General features: G+C 40.8%; 1 protein-coding gene across 3 annotated transcripts in view; it reads left to right on the top strand.

Annotated features, from left to right (window-relative positions):
- tmem117 (transmembrane protein 117) overlaps nt 1-20,296 on the top strand; it is a 46,625-nt gene extending 26,329 nt beyond the window's left edge. For all 3 annotated transcript variants that reach the window (XM_082539769.1, XM_082539768.1, XM_082539770.1), the window contains exons 4-8: nt 4,111-4,210; nt 9,462-9,559; nt 11,183-11,342; nt 16,362-16,491; nt 17,522-20,296. In XM_082539769.1, coding sequence (XP_082395895.1) covers nt 4,111-4,210; nt 9,462-9,559; nt 11,183-11,342; nt 16,362-16,491; nt 17,522-18,183 — 1,150 coding nt within the window. In that variant the 3' untranslated portion in view covers nt 18,184-20,296. The remainder of the gene's footprint in view (nt 1-4,110; nt 4,211-9,461; nt 9,560-11,182; nt 11,343-16,361; nt 16,492-17,521) is intronic.
- Nucleotides 20,297-20,701: the final 405 nt, after the last annotated feature.

Genomic DNA, 20,701 nt, shown 5'->3' with positions numbered 1-20,701 from the left:
TTTAAATGTGTTGTTTAAAAATTTTATGTTTTATTGTTAAGACTTTGAAGTGCCTGTAAATGCATTTGGTGGTAAAATACACATGCACCTAGTTGTGGACTCTTCTGTCCTAATAGAAAACTGATGAGTAGAAGAGCCAGATACTGTCTATGATATTGCTCACTGATATTTACTCCCAATCTTGAGCCAAGGGAATGGCAAAGACTATAGGACTCAATCTTCAGCCAGTTTAATACAATGGGTGAGTGACAAATTGAGATTGAGATTTTAAGTTGCCTTGGGAGATGGTGTAGTGATAGTGAAGAGAGTCAATATTGACAGCTTTATGCTTCCTGGTAACCACTGCTGCTCACCGTTGTATACTGTAAATACAGCCTTGTGTACTGTAGTGCAGAAGGAGGAGACGGGCAATGCATTTTAATGTGGAGCCAGCCAAGGTCGCAATTTAATGTTCTGAGGGAGTCCAGTCTTTACGGGGCAGAAGAGGTCACTCCGTTGTTACAGTCACTAAATCACTGCCTGTCCAAAAGAGAAAACAAGTTTATAAAAGCCAGTGTGAGGGCTTATGTATACGTCCAAGCGGACATTGAAAAAATTAATAGAAATTGAGGGCATGTGATGACTCAGAGTAGTGAAAGCTCTCTCAGCATGCTGTTTTATACCCTTAACCATCATAGCTGCTCTCACTTGGCATATTTGATTAAAATAAAATTAAATCATAAACCTTTTTTTTTTAAATTAAATATATCAAGGAAGACGGTGCGCAGTGTGAGGGTTGGGCACAATGCTGCATTGCAGATTGCTGATGAAATGGAAAAGCCATAACAGTAGAGGAAAGACTTTTATTGGTATACATATTTAAAGCCCCTGCACAGAGCCACACTATTCCTGAGAGTCTCGTTACGTGGCACATTCGTGTGGTTTTATGTGGCCACAGTTCTAAAAGGAGGTTCCGATGCATTATCTTGGGAAAACACGTACCTCTGGCTTGGGCGATACATAATGATTTTAATAATGTTCGTGTGCTAATATAATGAAATGGCAAATAACCGAAGGCCCTGGGAAATTCTAACTGGACATTATAATTCAAAAAACTGCACTATGACTTGCTATAGATGTTATCACTCCCTAGATGAGGCCACAGCATCTGAACTGAAAGTAAAAAATATTTAAATACTTGCTTAGCAGTATTTAATTGAAATGCAAATAAACAAATTAACACAGGCTAATGGCAAAGAAAAATCTGGCTGCCAGCATTACTTTGACAAAAGTCAATATTATTTAACCCAAAAGATGATAAATTGATGCTCTTACCCCGAACCCATAAAGCCTTGATCTCCTGGAGCAGCAGTCCCCAACCCCAATATTTTCACAGACCAGCCGGATAAATACAACAAAATAAAACCAGAACCGGTACCAAAGAAAAGAAGATTTATTCATCACAAACGGGAAAAGACCCAGGGAAACCAAGTTAACGATAAAAACGATTTAAAAAAAAAATAAAGCTGAAAACCATGAATTTCACACCCGAGCCTCAGCTCTCGCAGCCCGGTACCATGACAACAACCGGTCCGGGGGTTGGGGACCGCTGTCCTGGAGGATTCTTCCTGTTAAAAGGTAGTTTTTCCTTCCCACAGTTGCCAAGTCTTTGATCATAGGGGGTCATGTGATTGTTGTGGTTTATAATTTGCTTATCTACTATTGTGGGGTCTTTAACTTACAACAGAAAGCACTTTGATGTGTTTGTTGATACGAAATGGTGCTATATAAATCAAATTGATTTGAATTAGACGTGTAAAAAAAACATTTTAAAGGAAAGTAAGTAAAAATCTAAGCACGTAATAGAACATAAATAATGTGATGTGAACTTGAGTGACAGTGACAGCTAAACCCAGAAACGTATCTCTAGAGACTTTAAGAAGTAAAAAAAGTGAGATTTCTTGGCACCAAAGGGGGGGAACGAAATATTTTGCAGATGGCAGCACTAGTGCAACAGTTGAAATGGTCTGGTTAATGTCAAACAGGGGTAACACCCAAACTCCTCAAACTTTGTAAGTCTTTAACCTCTGTAGCACAAAATTGTAATTTCTTGCATGCGATGGGACAAGACTGATAGAAAGGCATTGAAATGTCCTTGAATATTATGTCTGAACAAGTGTGGGAAACCTGATAACATTCCTCAGAGGGTCAAAGCTGGCTGAGCCGGCCGTGCTGGCACTGACATTGCAACTGGCTCTGCGATTAAGCCACGGGAGCCATTTTAGGGCTGATTATTCATGGTGCTACTGTACTGATGTTCCACTACACTGAATTCTCTCATTAGGTCATCCGGCTCTAAAGGCCATTAAATTTTCAGTCAGCATGAATAAGTCAGAGAGTTCTGCCTCTGATCATGCAGTGCGAAGAGTCCCCAAACTCATCATAGGTGCTCTGCAAGAAAAGGAAAAAAAAAAAACCTACTTCAGTGCAGGGGTAACATTTGCTCAATTAAATATGTGAGAAGGGCAGGGGTTGGCAGCAGGGTAGTTTTTTAGATTTAAAACCTACCATGTGGTGCCAGACAGCATTTCCAGAAGTATCGATTAGAATTTCGCTGCGGGTAAATGACTCCCAATGGGATCTCCTTGGCAACTGGAGCCGCGCCAAGCCACTGAATGTCTAACCGACTTAATGCAGATATAAATCGCCATTCCAATCAAGGCCGTTTTATTTGCGGCCTTAAGTGAAGCAATACGTCACCTGCAATGCTGCACATTTTCGTCAATAAAATCCTGTCAGATCCGTTAAATGCATGCTGCATTGATGACATATGATTTATGCTGCTTCGTTCCAGGGAAGGATATGTCATGCATAGTTGGAGTAAGCAGGTAGTTAAGAACGGTTGGCATTTGGGTCCCTAGTGCACTACAATTAATCATAATTGCTTTGTATTGCCTATGAACCTTTATTGTGCTTTAGATCTGCACTCCCATAGCATGAAAAGCATGAGCAATTAGCTTTAATTAAAACTAATTCCTACCCGTAATATCTTGAATGGCTTGCCTTCTGCGGCTTTTTGTCCGATTGATTCGACTTGTGTGACAACAGCTCATTTACAAAGTGAACATGAAAATGAAGCATTATGGCGAAACATGCACTGAAATAAACTACTAGATTTTCTTTTTCTTTTTCCGAAGCTTCAGCGCTATAGAAAATATTTTCATTGGTGTTTTAATGTGGCCAGAAAATAACTGGAGAAAACAAAGAGAAATTGAACCATTGACTTCAAATACGACCCCTTGAAAGCACAGCCAGAGCCCTATCCACTGCCATCTATTATATTCATGAGTGTGACCTGTCGGGGGTGAGAGGAGGCTGCAGGGGGAGGTGATGGGCGCCCACCTGCTCAGTTTCTAAGACAACTGCCTGCCAGGAGATCAAACAGGCCTCCTCGCTCCCCTCTGTTCTCCTCCTCCTCTCCCTTGCAAGTCCCATATACGAGGCGACTGACCCACTTTTCCTGCCTCCCTGAGCCATTACCTGGAGAAAATGTAGTGATGTGGTGTGCGAGCATGTTGGGTTGGTGGGTGGGTTTGCAGCACTGAACAAAAGCTTCTCATCTTCTCCTACTGTACAGAAATGAAGGTGTAACAAGGACTCCAAAGAAAGCATGTCATTTCTTTTCAGATGCTATTGCATGTGAGATTGCTTCTCTAATGGCGTGTCTTGGCCTAGTATGTGTTTTGCTTCTGTGCTGCCACACATGTTAACTGAGCTCACTCAGCTAGGCAAATTTGCCAGACAAATGGATAATTTGCCAAACACTGCGGGACCAAATGAAAGTAGTGATACTGCATAAATTCCATTGCGCTGGTGTAAATTGTTTACAATCCTATGGGCTTTATGGAAGGTAGAGCCATCACTCATTGTTTTCACGGCATTAGATTGATATTGATTGACTCTGACAGCTAGCATCATGATACTTAGGCCCAGTGACCATTTTATCTCTTTCCCCCTCTTGGCTCATTTTTGTCAGTCCTCTTGCCACCTTCCTTTGTGCTTGCCTTTATTACCCTTATGCTACTTTTTTTTTAAATGTTCTTTTCACTCTGGTGCTCTCTTTCCTTACAGGCCTCACATGGTGACAGAATACATGGGCATCAGGAATGAGAGTTTTATGAAGATTGCTGCTGTGGGGACATGGATGGGAGATTTTGTCACTGCCTGGATGGTGAGATTTGAACTCATCCGTGTCCACATTAAATAAGTCAGCTTTTATGAAAAGAAAGACAGACCTTCAAATTTTAACCCTGCATTATGAAAAGCACAATGACTGAAATGATTGAAAATAAACCTCTTATTCATGCTAACACCATGATTTGTTAAATGAAATTGTGTTAAGCTTTATTTTTTTCAACGCATAGTAGATCACAGTTTAATAAAGAATAGCAGCTTTATTTAAGAAAATGTTTAAATATAATTGGAAATGCTGAATAACTAAAATACTAATACTTTTTGATAATTTTATGACTCTTTTTTTCATACCTGATACAAAAAAAATCTAATCAAGAGAAAACCATTTAGTTCAGCCTGCTTCATTAAAGTGCAATATACAGTTAGCAAAATAATAGTAAAAATCTAATAGACGAATGCATAAGCAAGTCAGTATTAAAAAAAGTGAAATAAAAACTCAGTCTTGCTAAACTTGGGATTCTTGTGAAAACATCTGCATTATATTGTGAAATGTTTTCCTGGTAACATTTTAGAACTTTTTCATTAGAGTAGCTGCTCTTTATAGCTAGCTTGCTAACTAGCTTGCATTTAATTTCACATTAGCATGTACTTAAGCTAATGACCTTTAGCCTGTATCGTGGGCGTCATAAACTGCAGAAATAATAATTGTTTGGGTTTTGTTTTGTTTTTTTATTTGTTTTTTTTATTTTATCCACTCCACACAGTGTATCTGAGACAACTGCCTGATGGTACAGAGCTAAGAATAAAAAGAGCCCTAACTTCATAAATTAGCTGAGCAGCAACAATGAGCATCAAGTATTTAATATAATATAGACTATCATGCACTGCTCAAATACACTATGCTGAATTACTAACCCACTAAGTATGCTTATAGGTTTTGATAATTTTATAAAAGTGAAATGTTTTTCTCTCATATCTGATATGAAACATTTAATCATTTTCATATCATAGAAGAAGGCAAACAAAATTCTGGTAACATATATCTGATAGACCTTCCCAGACTATAAGTTTGGTCAATATAACAAAAAAATTGTGAGCCTAAATACTCAGCCTTCCTAAAACTTTGTACAAATCTGTGACAAATGACGGACGGTGCAGAGCTAAGAATAAAAGGTTAACAGCAGCAACCTCTAAGCAGCAATGATGACCAAGTATTTGACCCAATGAGTGTTTAAAAAAAAAAAAAAAATTTAAATCTGATAAGCCTTGCATGGCTGCAAGCATGGTTACTTTTAGCTGTGTTCATATCATAATAATTTAATAAATCATGTTTACAACCAGGTCAAGATACAAATGAAGCCATTCTTCACGTACCAAAATCTAATTTCTAGGTCAGGTGTATCCTCTCAGCCATATCAAGGCACACACTTACAATGCAGCTTTCCACACTAATCTAGTTCAGTCTGCTATCAAACCCTCAGAGGAACATGCGACTGATGTAAGGAGGGTCAGAGGAAACAATAGGTGCACAGGGAGGGACAGAGTGTGTTGTAGAAGAAACCTACCTCTGTTCATTTATCAAAATAAAAAGAGGAGGAGAGCTCCAGCGGGACAGGACTACCTGTGGTGGGAGGAGTGCGGGCTTTGACACCAGCATCCACACAGCTGAGACAACTTGACAAGCTCTCTCACCGGTCACATTAGTATTCTACAGTACATACTGCAGAGAAAGAGAGCGGGTGGAAGGAGAGACAGAAAAGGAGGCAGAGGAGGAGGGAGGTAGTCGGTAAGAAACAGAGGTGAAGGGGAAAGGGAAATGTAAAAGTGTGGTCAGAAGGGAGCCAGGGGAGGAAGCGAGTGAGAAGGTGAATCAGGGAGGCACAGGTAGGCCAAGACGAAGTGCTGATTCCAAAATCCCTCCAAGTTTTTTTTTGTTTTTTTTTTTACATTTGATTAATTCAATGAGGCACTTTGAAGATGACCTCTGTGTCTCCTCTGCATAGCAGATTTACAGTATAGCTTTACTGGTTGAGTGAACAGGAAGTGTCTGTTTTTGAAATGGTGCAAAGCCAGAAACATCTCATCGATTCCCTGATTCACATTCTTTCTCCAACACACTATCTGCAGTGAGGTGCTTTATTGACGAATTGACCTTGCCTCTGCAGCAGCTCCACATAAAGAATTTCTTTAGACGCTATGCTTTCTGACACAACTCTGCAGCCGTGCAAAGAAGATCTCCCGTAACTGACTTTTAATGACATTAAGGATGACAGCGTAAAAACAATTTCCCTAGCTGTTGGAAGCACAACATTAATACTGAAAGAAGCGAGTATGTTTCAAGGTAATCACATAGTCATTAGTGGTAAATCAACAATGGAATGCTATTCAGTATGAATCATTCAGTATTCACAACTTTATATCTGTTCAGTATTCAAAACTGTATACCTGTAGAGTAACATGTCATACAGTTTAGGGAAATAAGCATTTAATCAGCTGCCAAATTTGTAAGTTTGCACAGTTAGAGACTTATTATTTTTTTAATTTTTATGGTGCTTTCATTTTAATTAAGAGAGAATATTAAACAAAAATCCAGGAAAAAAAATCCATTACAGAAAAGTTACACACTGATTTGCTCGTCACTGAGTGAAATAAGTGTTTGATTCCTTCCATGACTTAGTACTTAGTTGAGAAACCCTTTTTGGCAGCAGAGGAGTAAGATACTTTCTGTAGTTGGTCACAAGGTTGACTCTCGTCTTAGGAGGAATTTAGACTCACTCCTCTTTGCAGAAACTCTCTAAATCCTTTCGGTTTCTTGGCTGCTGCTTGGCAACTCAAATCTCCCTCCATAGATTTTCTATTGAGGAGTGGAGAATGGTTAGGCCACTCAGTGACTTTAATGTGGTTCTTCTTTAGTCTCATTTGTTGCCCGGGTGGTATGTTTTAGGTCATTGTCATGCTGGAAGACACATTGACATCCTCAGTGTTCTGGCTGAGGGAAGGAGGTTCTTGTCCAAGTTTTTATGGTACATGACATGAAGTCAGCCCAAAGCATAGTGGTCCTCCCCTGTGTTTGATGGTGGGGATGGTAATCTTTGGGTCATACTTGGCATTTCTCTTTCTCCAAATACAGCAGGTCAAGTTGATAGAGCAAATTAGGTTTCATCTGACCATAGGACTTTCTCCCAAACCTTCTCTGCATTGTTTGAATGTTCTGCAAACTTAAGACAGGCCTGCACATGTGCCTTCTTGAACAGGGGGACCTTTCAGGCACTGCAAGATGTCAATCCATCACAGTGTTGTGTTAGCAACAGTCTTCTTGGTGACTGTGTAACCGCTAACTGCCTTCAGATTATTAACAAGCTCCTCCTGTGTGGTTTTGAGATGATCCACCACCTTTTTAAGGATCATTCTCACCCCATGATGCAAGATCTTGCATGGAACTCCAGACTGAGGGCGATTGATGGTGTTCCATCAATCACTATCTTTCATTTCTAAATAATCAAACCAACCGTTGTCACCTTCTCACAAAACCTCTTGCCGATGGTCTTGTAGCTCATTCCAGCCTCGTGCAGGTCTACAGTCTTGTCCCTGATGTCCTTCGACAGCTCTTTGCTCTTGCCCATGGTGGTGGAAAGGTTGGAAAGGAACAAATTGATCCTTTATACACATGACGAGTTGAGTTAAGGAGTGTCTGCAAATAACTGATAGATTTATGGGCACAGAGTCATGTACACGCATACATGTATATTTAGGAGGCAGAATTATGTCCTTCACTGTAAGTTTGTAACTCTGGAGCAGCATGCAGCATTGTTATTTGTTTAGCATATACAGTAGTTAGCATATGTATAATTGAAATGTCCTGATAAACCAGATGGTTTGATTATGATTTCCACTAGATGGAAACTTTTAAGTAAGAAATGCTAATACTTTGTTTCTTATTGTTTGTTGAGAATGTTTGCACACGTAATATGGCAACACTTGAACATTATCTAAATGGACTGGCATTTATATAGCACACTTTTTGAGTCATATTGACGTGTACACATCTATGATTGCTAAAGAAATATTTTTCAAAAACACTAATAAGATATAAGAGATTTATGCACCACCCAAAAATTTAGACGACATAGTCAAAGTTTCCCTTTGACTTTGAAATGATTCATATTACTTTTATGGCTTTCTAGTACATTACATATGTAGCTACATCTAGAAGGTGGTTAGCCCAAATCATTAGGGAAACAGGTAGCCTGCCTTCATCAACAAAAAAATATAAAAATCTTTACGATCCTCCTCTGAAATTTTCAATTAACACTTGGGTTTCATTTGCTGTATCTATCCATGCTCCTCTGAAGAGAACCTATGGGAAATGACTACCCTGCCTGGGGCAGGGTTACCAGGGCCCAACCACGGAGCCAGCCTTAGGGAGGGGCACAGTTAGAGCACCTGGTGGTTCGGTCTTAGTCGACAGGGCTCAGCCAGATGTAGTCTGAAGAAGCAACATGGGCCTGCCCTCTGGTAGACCTGGCTTTGGGAATGCCCCAGTGTCCTTCTGGATGAGCTGGAATAGGTGGCTGTGGAGAGGGAGGTGTGGGCTTCTTTGCTTAGACGGAGGCCCCCATGATGCAGACCCAGATAAGCGGAAGAAGATGGATGGATGCAGTAACTTTTTTGACAGTTTGCTCACTAACTCCATTCAGACAGTTTCTTCTGCTTATCAGAAGTTGGGTTGCAGTGGCAGAAGCCTAAGTATTTTAATCCTGACATCATTGTGTTTGCCATTTTAATCCTAGAGGACCCAGAGGCACTCAAAGGCTAGATGAGACACACAGTTCTGTCCCGGCATCTCCTCCAAAGGGAGGCATTCATGAATGATCCTGATGAGATGCCCACACCACTTCAGCTGCTTCCTTTTGATGCAAAGGAGCAGTGATTCTGCTCTGATATTCTCACTGTAAACCTGAGCTGAGCCATTTTACAGAGGAAATTTATGTCACTTTTATCCGTGACCTTGTTCCTCCGGTCACCATCCAGAGTTGGTGTGAGGGTAGGAATGTAGATGGACTGGTGAATCAAAAGCTTCTGGCTCAGCCCTGTTTTCACCGCTGCGGTGAAAACAGGGCCGAGTGCCTGCATTACTGCGGGCAGTGGGCCAATCTACAGGTCAATCTCATGCATCGTCTGCCCGTAACTTGTGAACTAGATTTCAAGACACTTGAACTTCCTCAGTTAGGGTAACAACTCTCCCCCAACCCACACAGAGAACTATTACATTATTTTACTTTCTACAGGTGACAGACATGATGCTCCAGGATCAGCACTACCCAGACTGGGGCAAAGCTGCCAGAAGGTTCTGGAAACAAGGCAACAACAGGATCGTCCTCTTCTGGTATGTCATTTTCTTACACTGAAATAGAATGTCTGTTAGACTGTGCTTTTCTTTACCTGCATGCACATAAGATATCAATATGTCCTCAAGCTTTGAATTATACTACGTCTTCCTGTAATGCTCTATAGGAGTGTGTACATGCATGTGTGCGTGTTATGTGATCTGTTCAGCGCGTTGCAGGGTTACACACAGTCAATAGCCATGTTAATCATCCCTCACTCAGTGTCAGCACCTTTAATTAGAAGAACAGGCTGAAAATCAATGGACACAGCGAGGTCTCCAGGCAAACCATAGCCCCGGCTTTTACTTACTCATACCACAAGCTGTGACCCTGAAATAAGTGCTAAACAAATGCTGCAAACCATGTCTGATGCGCACTTTACTCAGCAGACAAGTAGAACCACTCCCTGTTTAGATGCACTACACCACCGCTGCAAGGTCCCAGCGGCATTCATTCACAAAAGTCCTTTGGTGCTGTCAGATAGTTTGACATAGCGTGTCATTCAGATATTTCACGTAAAAGCTTCTGCAGCGGTTCATCTCGGGGTCATTGTAAAAAAGTGAAAAAAACTGAAACAGGTCTGACATCTAGTTAATAGGAACACAGAGAGCTCGAGACATCTTAAACTTCAAAGCGAATTTGGCCGCAGCGTTTTAACATTTCCTTTTCGCCGAATTGATTCACCTGCAATTAGAATGCAGGCGGACGAACTGTTCGGCGACTTTTCTGCAGCCCTTCATTATATTGATGGATGCCTCAGCTATCCGTGTCACAATCAATGCCAGATTTGATGAGCTATCGTTTGAAATTCAGCGCTTGAAATGTGATTGATAAATGCGTCGCTGGATATGTCTTGTCAATATGTGCTGAAGGGCCGTTGCAAATTGTAAAGGACAGCGCCAAAAGTCGTCCGTGCTGAGGGAAGGGAATGCCGCTTGTGGAATAATAAAACCCCTCAAAATTTATCTCTCAAACAGCTGAAATGGGATATGAGCTGGCAGTCACTATCTGCAATGCAGCCAACCGATGTGTGGTGTGAGAATGCACACAACTGCACAATAATCGCTGGGTGACATTGAGACAAAATACACAGTGGAGAATAATACTAAGTCACATTGCCTCTCTTCACATGGCTGAGAAATTTTTCAGTGAACACTGAATGCAGAGTAATCCCAGTGTGACATGAACGAAATGCGGGAAGTGTTAAAGAATGCAAAAAAAACCCCAAAAAGCCCTCTCTAGGTAAGTGATATTTTGGCTCATGTTAAATATGTAAATGCATGGAAATATGTATGCAGTAGAGTTTTGAATTACATTGTCTCTGCATCCACAAACAGACACAGTTATTGTCTATGCACATTCATCTTCCTGGAAACTCACGCTATTTGTCAAATCTTGGTAAAAGAGTGTGGTTCAATGCATTATTGAGTCCATGAAGAGAGACCGAACAGTGCAAGATTGATCTTCTCTTGTAGCTGTCGTACCTGTTGTTTGTGTTCTGAGATATGTGATGCTAACTGTGCACCTATCTAGGCTGAAATTTAGAAAAAATATTTAGATGTTCTTTTTTTTTCTCAAGTTTAATGCTTGTTATCATGCTCCTCTTCTCTCCTGTGCTGCAGGACAGTACTCATCTCTCTGACATCAGTAGTGGTTCTGGTCATCAGTACCGACTGGATCAGCTGGGACAACCTGAACCGAGGCTTCCTGCCCAGTGATGAGGTCTCCAGAGCCTTCCTAGCTTCCTTCATCTTGGTCTTTGACCTTCTCATTGTTATGCAGGTAGATCAGCCCCATGGGGCCAATTTAAGGGGGGGGAGAAAGAAAGAAAGAAAGAAAGAAAGAAAGAAAGAAAGAAAGAAAGTAGCAAGCTGGGATGTCTCTTGGCTTACTCTATTACCTACCTTGCCAGGTCCTCTGCCTCCCCCTTTTTCCTTCCTATTCATCAATGAGGCACTGCGGCACAAAGCAGTGCGAGGGCGGTTGATCCCTCTCAGCTGGCACGGACACAAACTTACACACACACACAAACACACGTATATCTGTTTATATACGAAGATACAAACAGAGAGGTGTGGTGTGGTGTTAAATATAAATTATTGACTTTTTAAAAAAATCTCTTTTACCGTCTTCATCATGTTTCCCAGACCTCCCTATGAGCCTAGAGACGAGTTTATTTTGTTTAATGATGACTCACAAGATTGAAGTCCCCACTTCCCCCACCGCCCCCAACCCAATGTCTTCTCTCTCTCACAGGAGAGTGAACATCAATAAAGCCTGTGTCAGTCACTCATGAATATGCAAATGTGCTTGTCTGGGGGGAAAAAAAACCCAAAAACACATACTGTGTGCTTAGGAGAAAGATTGTGAGATTTTTGTTTCCCCCACACTGCTAACCATGCGCCTGAACCACAGGCCAATCATCTATTTGCTCAGAGCTTCTTGAGCCTAATTCAGCAAAGCGCCTCCCAATGTTTAATGAACATATTTCACTGGAGCTCGTTAGCAGGTATTAGAGGACGTCCTACAATACCAATATCTCGTATCCCCTAAACATATATTTCCACTCTGTTTATTATGGTAATTATAAGGAGCCAGCAAATGTATGGGAGGACATTTTTCAGTGTTATAAATACCTCACTCCACAGAATCCTGGCACCGACGCCATTATTATTCCCTTGGTATTGTGTATTAGAACAACTGTAACACTAAAAGTGATTTCTAGACTTATTTATTGAAACGGTTCATTATTTTAAGAAGGGCTTTTTGCTGCTCAAGCCAGTAATTACTTCACGCTGTGGTCTTTTCCTCACAATTATTGTGATTATGCAGATTTAAAGCAGTAGCTGATCTTACACTGTGCAAGCGTTTCCTCCCAAACATCCTCGCGTCTCGCTGAGGCCAGCTTTTTCGCCTTCCTTGACCGACTCCCGGACGATGTGTTTGACATCTCCGTTTCTGGACCCTCGACTCTCTCGCTCACGCTCACTCACTGTAACTTGGCTGTTTATCATTCCCGGCTCGCAGTGATTTGTTTACGACAGGCCTCCGCTCATTTTCTGCGCGGTGTACAGCAAGCACATTTACTGCAATTATTTATGGGTCAAGTTAGCTTGTGCCGTTACAGGGCTCTCGCACCGGCGGCCGTCACTACATTCCTTCGGTCAATAAAAATTCATCCGCCGCAGCCCTCCCAACAGCTTCATTCGCCTCTATCCTGGATCTGTGCCATAGTTAATCTCACGCCTCCATGAGAAAAGATGGGTGATTTTGTTCTCATGCTAATTAATGCTCCAATTAATGACCTGTCTGGATTTGCCTCCGAGCAGGGTTTTATCTTCTTTTTTTATTATTATTATTTTTTATATAATTGTGGCTTTTTGCTGTTTTGGGTTTTCTTTGGCAACCAAATGTCAGATTTCTGTATATACATATTTACATATGTGAAAGATGTTGATACACCCTGCCAGTTTACTCTACCTGTATTTGTTGTAGAGACTCATTATTTTGTGGTAGGAATGTTTAAATGCCATGCCTGCAAGTGCTACGGCAACCGATACAGCAGCTACGGAAGCAAAGTGGAGGACTTAATTAATATCCAAGGGGCTCTCGTCAAATTGTTTTGCTGTTCTGTTCATAGATATTGGCACAGGAGACCTTGGATCACATGAGGACGTAGTGAATTCAGATGTGTTAATTTCGTGCAGAGCAAGAAGCTCTGTGCAAATAACAGAATCAAATGGAAATGGAGCTAATCTGAAATTATGTGTGCCTTGTTTTTTTCCCCTCTAATAGTTATGACAAAAGCTAATTTGCAAAATGATTAAGTCAGCTCAGCAGAAAGAAACTGTTTCATAACATTTTCCTCTCTCTGTCTCTCTGTGTGACTTTCATTAGTTTCATCTGTGTTTATAATCATTTTAATGCCATGCTTTTCATAATCTTAAGTAACTCATTACAGAAATATTTAAATACATTTTAAAATGGTGTCGTAACACGGACATACAGTAGGAATCGTCTCCAGCAGCAGAACAGCAGACAGTAACAATTTAAGGCTCTGTATTCACTGTTAGGTTAGATTTTACTTTAAAAAAATTACTTGATCTTTAATTTTTTGATAACAAAAGCAAATTTTTGCTCACTGCCCACTTCATTAGGGACACTTGTTCAATGGTTGGCAGAAGCCTACTGCGTTCAGGTATTTAGACATGGTCAAGATGAAGTTTAAAGCGAGAATCAAAATGGGGAAGAAAGGGGATTTTAAAAGACTTTGAATGTTGTGTGGCTGTTTGTTCCAGATGGTGGTGGCCTGCAAATTGGTGATCTACTGGGATTTTCCCACAATCATCTCTAGGGTTTACATGGAATGTAAAGCTCTGAACTGTCAGGAAGGCAACAGTAATTCAAATAACCACTAGTTATGACCAAGATGAGCAGAAGAGCCTCTTTGAATGCACAATATGCTCTTCAAGCAGACGGTCTCTAGCAGCAGAAAACCGGATCAGGAGCCAATCCCGTCAGCTAAGAACAGGAAACTGAGGCTGCAGTTCATACAGGCTCACTAAAATTGGAAAAATATTGCCTGGTCCTGATTCTTCAGCATTAGGATAGAGGCGATCCTAAATGTCTTCTTGCCTTGTATCTAGGAGACCTTAGCAGGGAAAAATTTCCTCTGACATAAAAGCTCCTGGGATCACTGAAACATACAAACCACCTCCTTGAATTATCAAGGAGTTTTAGGACTCCCTGATAATTCAAGGAGGGAAAGGAGCCAGCTGAGGGGGTTTGGGCATCTGATGCCTCCTGGACACCTCAAAGGCAAGGTGTTTCAGGCTCCAACTGGGAGGAGGTCTCTGAATTTGCTGGAGAGATTATGTCTTGGCTGGCTTGGGAACAACCTGGTGTCCACCCAGGTGAGCTGGAAGAGGTAGGAAGTCTGGGCTTGCCCCCTTGACCTTAACCTAGATAAGTGGTAGAAGATGGATGGATGGATGGACTGAGCCCCTTAGTTCCAGTTGAGCATCATTTATATGCCAAAGCCTAGCTGTATTGTTGCTGACCATATCCACCCCTTCATGATCACAGTGTACCCATCTGATGGCTGCCTCCACCAGGGTAACACATGAATCATTTCAAACTGGTTTCTTGGGCTACGTTCACACTGCAGGCGAAAGCGCATCAAATCCGACTTTTTTGATCCTATGCGACCCATATCCGATCATGTGAACAGCACAAATCTGATATTTTCAAATCCGATGATTTGATGTTTTAAAGCGACTGCTGTTTGAATGGTCATGTCGCATTAAATCTGTTTTTTACGTCACTGACACAAGACAGACGCCAATAATCAGCGCCGGAGAAGACATCGCGGACGCTTCCTGGCCATCCCGTGTAGATGTTAGTGAAACTGAAGCTCATACGGAAAAAAGGGAAAAAATCAGCATAAAAATCAATAAAAGAAGCAAAGCGTTTAAAGAGCAAAGAGATGAAGCGTCCACACTCACTAGGGAGATGGAAAAATGAAGCACCACTCCTCTCTAAAACAGCAATAAGAATGATTATTAGGCCATGTGTAAATAACAAAACAACTTTACAACTTAAAGCAAAATTGGGAAACGTAAAGTCCAAAAAGTGTCTTTATATTAAGGGCCATCAGTCAAACAATAGTGTTTGCTCTGGGTCTAAACAGAGCACGTTGTGTGTGACTTCTCCTTTTGCTCATGCGGGCCACTTTGAGGGTTCACACTGGAGCGTGTTTGCTGGCACATTTTATCTGTAGTGTGAACAACTAGACAAAAAAATCGGATTTGATCCAAAAATCGGAATTGAGCATTAAGATCTGCAGTGTGAACATAGCCTTAAACATGATGGTGAGTTCAGTGCACTTAAATGGCCTCCACAATCGCCGTATCTCAATCCAACTGAATACCTTTGGGATAGGAACGGGAGATTTGCATCACCAATGTGCGCTTGTCAAATCCGCAGGTGTAACAGATTTGACAGCTGCTCAAGTTGTCATGTTAATACGGACCAAAATCTCAGAGGAGTCTTTCCAGCACCTTGTTAAATCTATGCCATGAAGAACTAATGAAGTTCTAAAGGCAAAAGAGGTCTAACCCAGCTCTAGCAGTGTGCACCTAATAAAGTGGCTGATGAGTGTATATTGTTTATTAATTAGAATTCAGTTAAATTTTGATTAAAAAAAATAAAATCTAATCTAAAAAAGTTCTTCAGTACTTCACTGGTTTAAAAATGCAAAGCTGTAGGACTCTGTAGAACTGACAGTTTTCCATTTTCAAAAAAAATAAGAAATAATACTTTTTTCACCTAATAAATGAATCATGTTTTGTGTATGAATAGTGAATAGTTTCACTAAAAACCTACTAGCCACCCAATAAAACTACATATTTGCAAAAAAGAAAAGTGACACCACGGGGGCAGAGGAAGATGCTGATGTTGAGCTGCCTGCTGATATATATATATATATATATATATATTTTTTTTTTTAATCTGGTGAAATCCCATGTGCACAGGCACATGAGTACACACCACATGCGTGTAAACACACAGATTCGTCTGCCGTCTCCAGTAGCTGGCACCACGTTTAACCTCCAGTCAGTTTATGAAGAGACTCCACTGAGTCTTAATATTAGCTAATATTGAAGCCTTCTGTGAAGTGTTCAGCATCCAATAAACTATGATGCAGAGCTGACATTAGTCACTTCAGTGTATTCAGATGGGTGGCAGCATCACAATTGCGAGCTAAATTTTCAAAACCTGTTGTATTTGTGCGTGTTTTAGGACTGGGAGTTCCCTCACTTCATGGGTGACCTGGATATGAATCTGCCAGGAATGTCTACAACACATGTGAAGGTTAAGCTTCCTGTCTGCAAGCGCATCTTTAAAGAGGAGTACCACATTCATATCACAGGTACACTCAGATACAGGTCCTCCGGACAAAGAACGGGGTTATTTCATTGTTTTTTTTTTAATGAGAACCTCTGTTTGTTTGGTTTTTTTTTCTATTTTTTATTTTTTATTTTTTTACAGCTGTTGGAAATGGATTAGGCAGCAGAAAGAAATGAAAATGTCCATGAGGGAGACATAAATTTGCCCTATTTTTGAATTGTGAATACTTAAAATAAAAAAGTGCTGTGGCTGCTCTACTTTTCCACTCCTTTCTTTCTTTGGGGAAGTGTTTGTTGGTTAAACCACAAGCAACCATTTATAATACATGTGTAGTTTCTGTGGAAAGCAGGTGCCAACGCCGCTTCGATTGTGTTTCCTGTTCCTCGCGTTCCTCCCTGATGTGCGAGATGCTTCCCTCATCATCTCTCGCATCTCGGCCTCTTTAATGTTCTCTGCAAATGAGTGTATTTCCCATTTAAAACCGTCCTACTGGTTTCTCTATTTGGTTCTGCCACATGAACACGGCCTGTCATGACTATCAAGGGGAGGCGAACCAGTGTTCCTGAGCTAAATGTTAAACTGTTCAAAGGCTCAGTGGTTCGCAGAAGGTTGTTAACCTTAATGCATTGCATATCCATTAAGCATTATGGAAATGGCTCCGGTGCAGCGTGATTGGTTTAACTGAAAGCTTATTAGCATCATATCTCGGGGAAAGGTAGGGAGTAGTGTCACATATACCAGGGGCGACATCTGCCTGCTATCAGACAACCTGGGCAGTGGTGGTGTGGGCTGTCTCATGGTAATATAGTGATCTTGTTAGGAGATACCGTGGAGGAGCTACCACCTCTATCTGCATGCAAAATGAGAGGAATTTCTGATTAATGAATGTGACAGCATATCCATCTATGGACTCTGCCCGTTTAGCCATGTTTGGTGGAGGCTTGTGTGGTACATCGTTGAGGATATGCTTTAAATCATCTTTACAGTGCGTGCATGCTACTTAGCTTTCAAATATAAGCCTGGTCTAATCCAAGTTGAAATTCTCATTGCAGGTAAGTGGTTCAACTATGGTATCATCTTCCTCGTGCTGATTTTGGACCTTAACATGTGGAAGAACCAGATCTTCTATAAGCCCTATGAATATGGGCAGTATGTTGGGCCTGGTGAGAAGATCTTCACAGTGGAGGAGCCAGAAACCCTCAAGGACTTCAATCACAGCACACTCACCTACGAGTGGCGCTCCACCAACGTTGACCCTAGGACCAACTTAACCTACGTGGAGCGGGACATGTTCCTCCACAGCCGCTACATTGGAGCCAGCTTGGATGTGAAATGCCTGGCCTTTATTCCGAGCCTAGTGGCGTTCGTACTCTTTGGGTTTTTCATCTGGCTGTTTGGTCGATTTCAGGACAGCGAGACCTTCACAGAAAATCCAGACAAGAGTTACGAGAGGATAAAGAGGAAGTCGCCATCCGAGTACAGCAAGGAGATGGGCGCGACGCCAGAGGAGACACATGTCACTATGACCGATAGCCTCAAACGATCGGGAACGCCGATGCTTCTGTCGGTGGATGGGCCGCACTTTGGAGCGACACCCTCTACGAACTCTACGATTTCCATGGAAACCCAAGAGACACATCCGAGCATTGTGATCGACAGCACGGAGCAGGATGAACCGGCAGTCTCTTTCGATGTTCACAAATTCTCCCCGTGACTTGACGAACCTCTGAAACTTTGCACCTGCAGACAGGTTGGAACCAACATGATCAATGGTAAACAACTCGAGCATGTTTATTCAGGACAGCACGAGATGTCAGAGGAGGATCTTTAACACAGTTCTTCAAGTGAAGGACAGAGTGTTATTTACCTAGCCTAACCTTGATGGCTGTTCCAGTCATATTAATATATTTTTGTACCAAAAGCATTTTAAAAGTCTTTAAATGGCACCAATTCTGATACATAGCAGATCCATTGCAAAACCTCAACTGACCAGGTGCTACCTTGGATTTTACATTTTCCTAATTCAATTTTGTCAAGGTACACTAACGGGTGCCTGTAACAGAGAACTATTTCTACAGATGTGACCTTTGGTTAGTGGAGTTTTATTGTTTCAAAACAGTGTTATAACTACAGCAGTGCCTTGATATTTCACATATTCAGATACGCAAAGCATATTCTAAACAGCCTGTGTGACCATCCGGATCTGCTTTACTAATGTCTGACATACTGTATGCTCTTATCATATCGACATCATGTTACCTCATTTGATCCTGAAACTTTATCATTTTAATTTATTCTCATGCGATGTCACTCTTACTACGTTTTAATTGTGTTTATGACCATCGGTGTACGGTGACGACCTCCTCATTTACCCTCACTTGATTTTAGTTGCAAAGATAATAAATGCAATCAGCAGAGATCAAATAGCTAAGCAGCAAGCCACCTCATGATTGCTTATGCGGCTGCTGCACCTTTACTGAATACCAACAGAGGGAGAAAAGGTGGTTTTTGCCCTTGGCATAAACATAAATGTAAACCATTGAAGTGCAGCGGTGACTTCTCCAAAGCTCAGGGCTTCTTTATGTAAAGCTAATGGTTGTAAAAGCAGATTTTCTTTCCTGTTTTATTGCATGAAAGAAAAGGTGCATTATCCTACTGTAAAAGAAACCCTCATTTCAAACATAACTAAAAGCTGCAGCATTTTAGCTTAAACTGGCTTTAATGTGTAAAAGTGTTTGTACACCTAAGTTTGGGGGGTGTTTGGTCCAAAAACATGTTCTTTTTTGTTTTTTTATACAATAAAATAACCATCTAAATTAAGTTTGTTGTTAATTATATAATGAACTTGCTCATGCTTTTGACCAAAGATGCTCAATCATGCAGTATTTTGAACATATTTGCAAGAAAATGTGATGATTTGAGACAAAGACATGTACGCACCGAGACAACGCAAGATAGCATGTGCTCTTGTTGTACTCTGCATTGATATATAATGCACAATATTACACTGTGGCTGCAGAAATAAGAAACTATGACATATATCTATATGATATTTCTCAAATAGTCTGCTTTGTTTGCCAATGAAAGGCACAGCAGTCATCATGTAACAGAATATGACCAGATTTCTTACATTTTGTAAACTTATCTACAGTACAAATTAATATAATTACATTCACATTAATGGATTATCGTTAAAAAATTTTTATCTTTAATTTTTGAAATGACAAAAACAATTAAAATGTCTTTTATTTAAGGTTGAGGTCCTGTTCTGGTAGAACATTACACAGTGGAGTTTTCTGCATTTGTCTTTTTGTGTGTGTGAACTGGAAGCAGAGCGAGAGAGAGATGTCCACTTGTGTCTGTACATGATGTTTTATACTTAACAGTCCGTGTGTGTGTGTGTGTGTGTGCAGACACATGTGAAGTGTGTAGGTGTTTGCTGCTACACTTCTTTTCAACAAAGGCCATTCTGTGAAGAGGTCAATTTATTCAGCATAATTGGTTTGCAGCTTTTGGTTTAGTAATTATCCTTTTATACATTAAAGCTCTGTGAAGACATTAGATATTAGTGTTTTACCAAAGGGCAGAACCTCTTTGGACATGAAGGGGCTCTAATATGTTTGGAATGCAGCTGTAATTGTTTGGGTTAAAAGTGAGGCCTTTGTCTTGTTCGGACTGTTTTCATTGTGTTGTGCTGCATAACTGACAATTCCTACAAGTTCCTCTCTGTTTTTTGAAGCAAAGGGGATTGTTTTGTGTTTCCACAGTGTACTGTACTACTGTTGAACCTTGTGCTACCAATAAATTAATACATTTTTTACATTCTGTATCGCTTGACCGCTTTCCTTAATTCTTTTTGAACAAGGTTGCTGATCTCGATAAGTAACTCGCAAGTTAAGTTCTGCTTTTCAGTTTTTCTATATGCTTGGGAAGTATAGTTGCCAAGCAACAGTGCAGGTCAAGCTTCTTGCATCTGCTGACCCAATTAATGTGGGCAACAGGAGAAATAATGATACTATCTCTTCACAAGGACACTCGAATACGTAGCCTGCATACACATAGCACCCAGCTCAGATTAGCAGGAGTTCTCCTCTGAGCCTGTCCGTTGTTTGATTTATGCCAGTGGGAAACAATTTGAATTTGTTACTTGTTTTGTTCCCCGGCGGGATTTGTTTATAGAACATGTCTACGTGTAAATGAGTTATAGATTGGATCGAAAATGTCTGAGGGAT

This window comes from Aulonocara stuartgranti (genome assembly GCF_965226115.1).
Source record: "Aulonocara stuartgranti genome assembly, chromosome: 7".
In the NCBI taxonomy this organism is placed as follows: domain Eukaryota; kingdom Metazoa; phylum Chordata; class Actinopteri; order Cichliformes; family Cichlidae; genus Aulonocara; species Aulonocara stuartgranti.
This window is presented reverse-complemented; position numbering and strand designations above follow the sequence as displayed.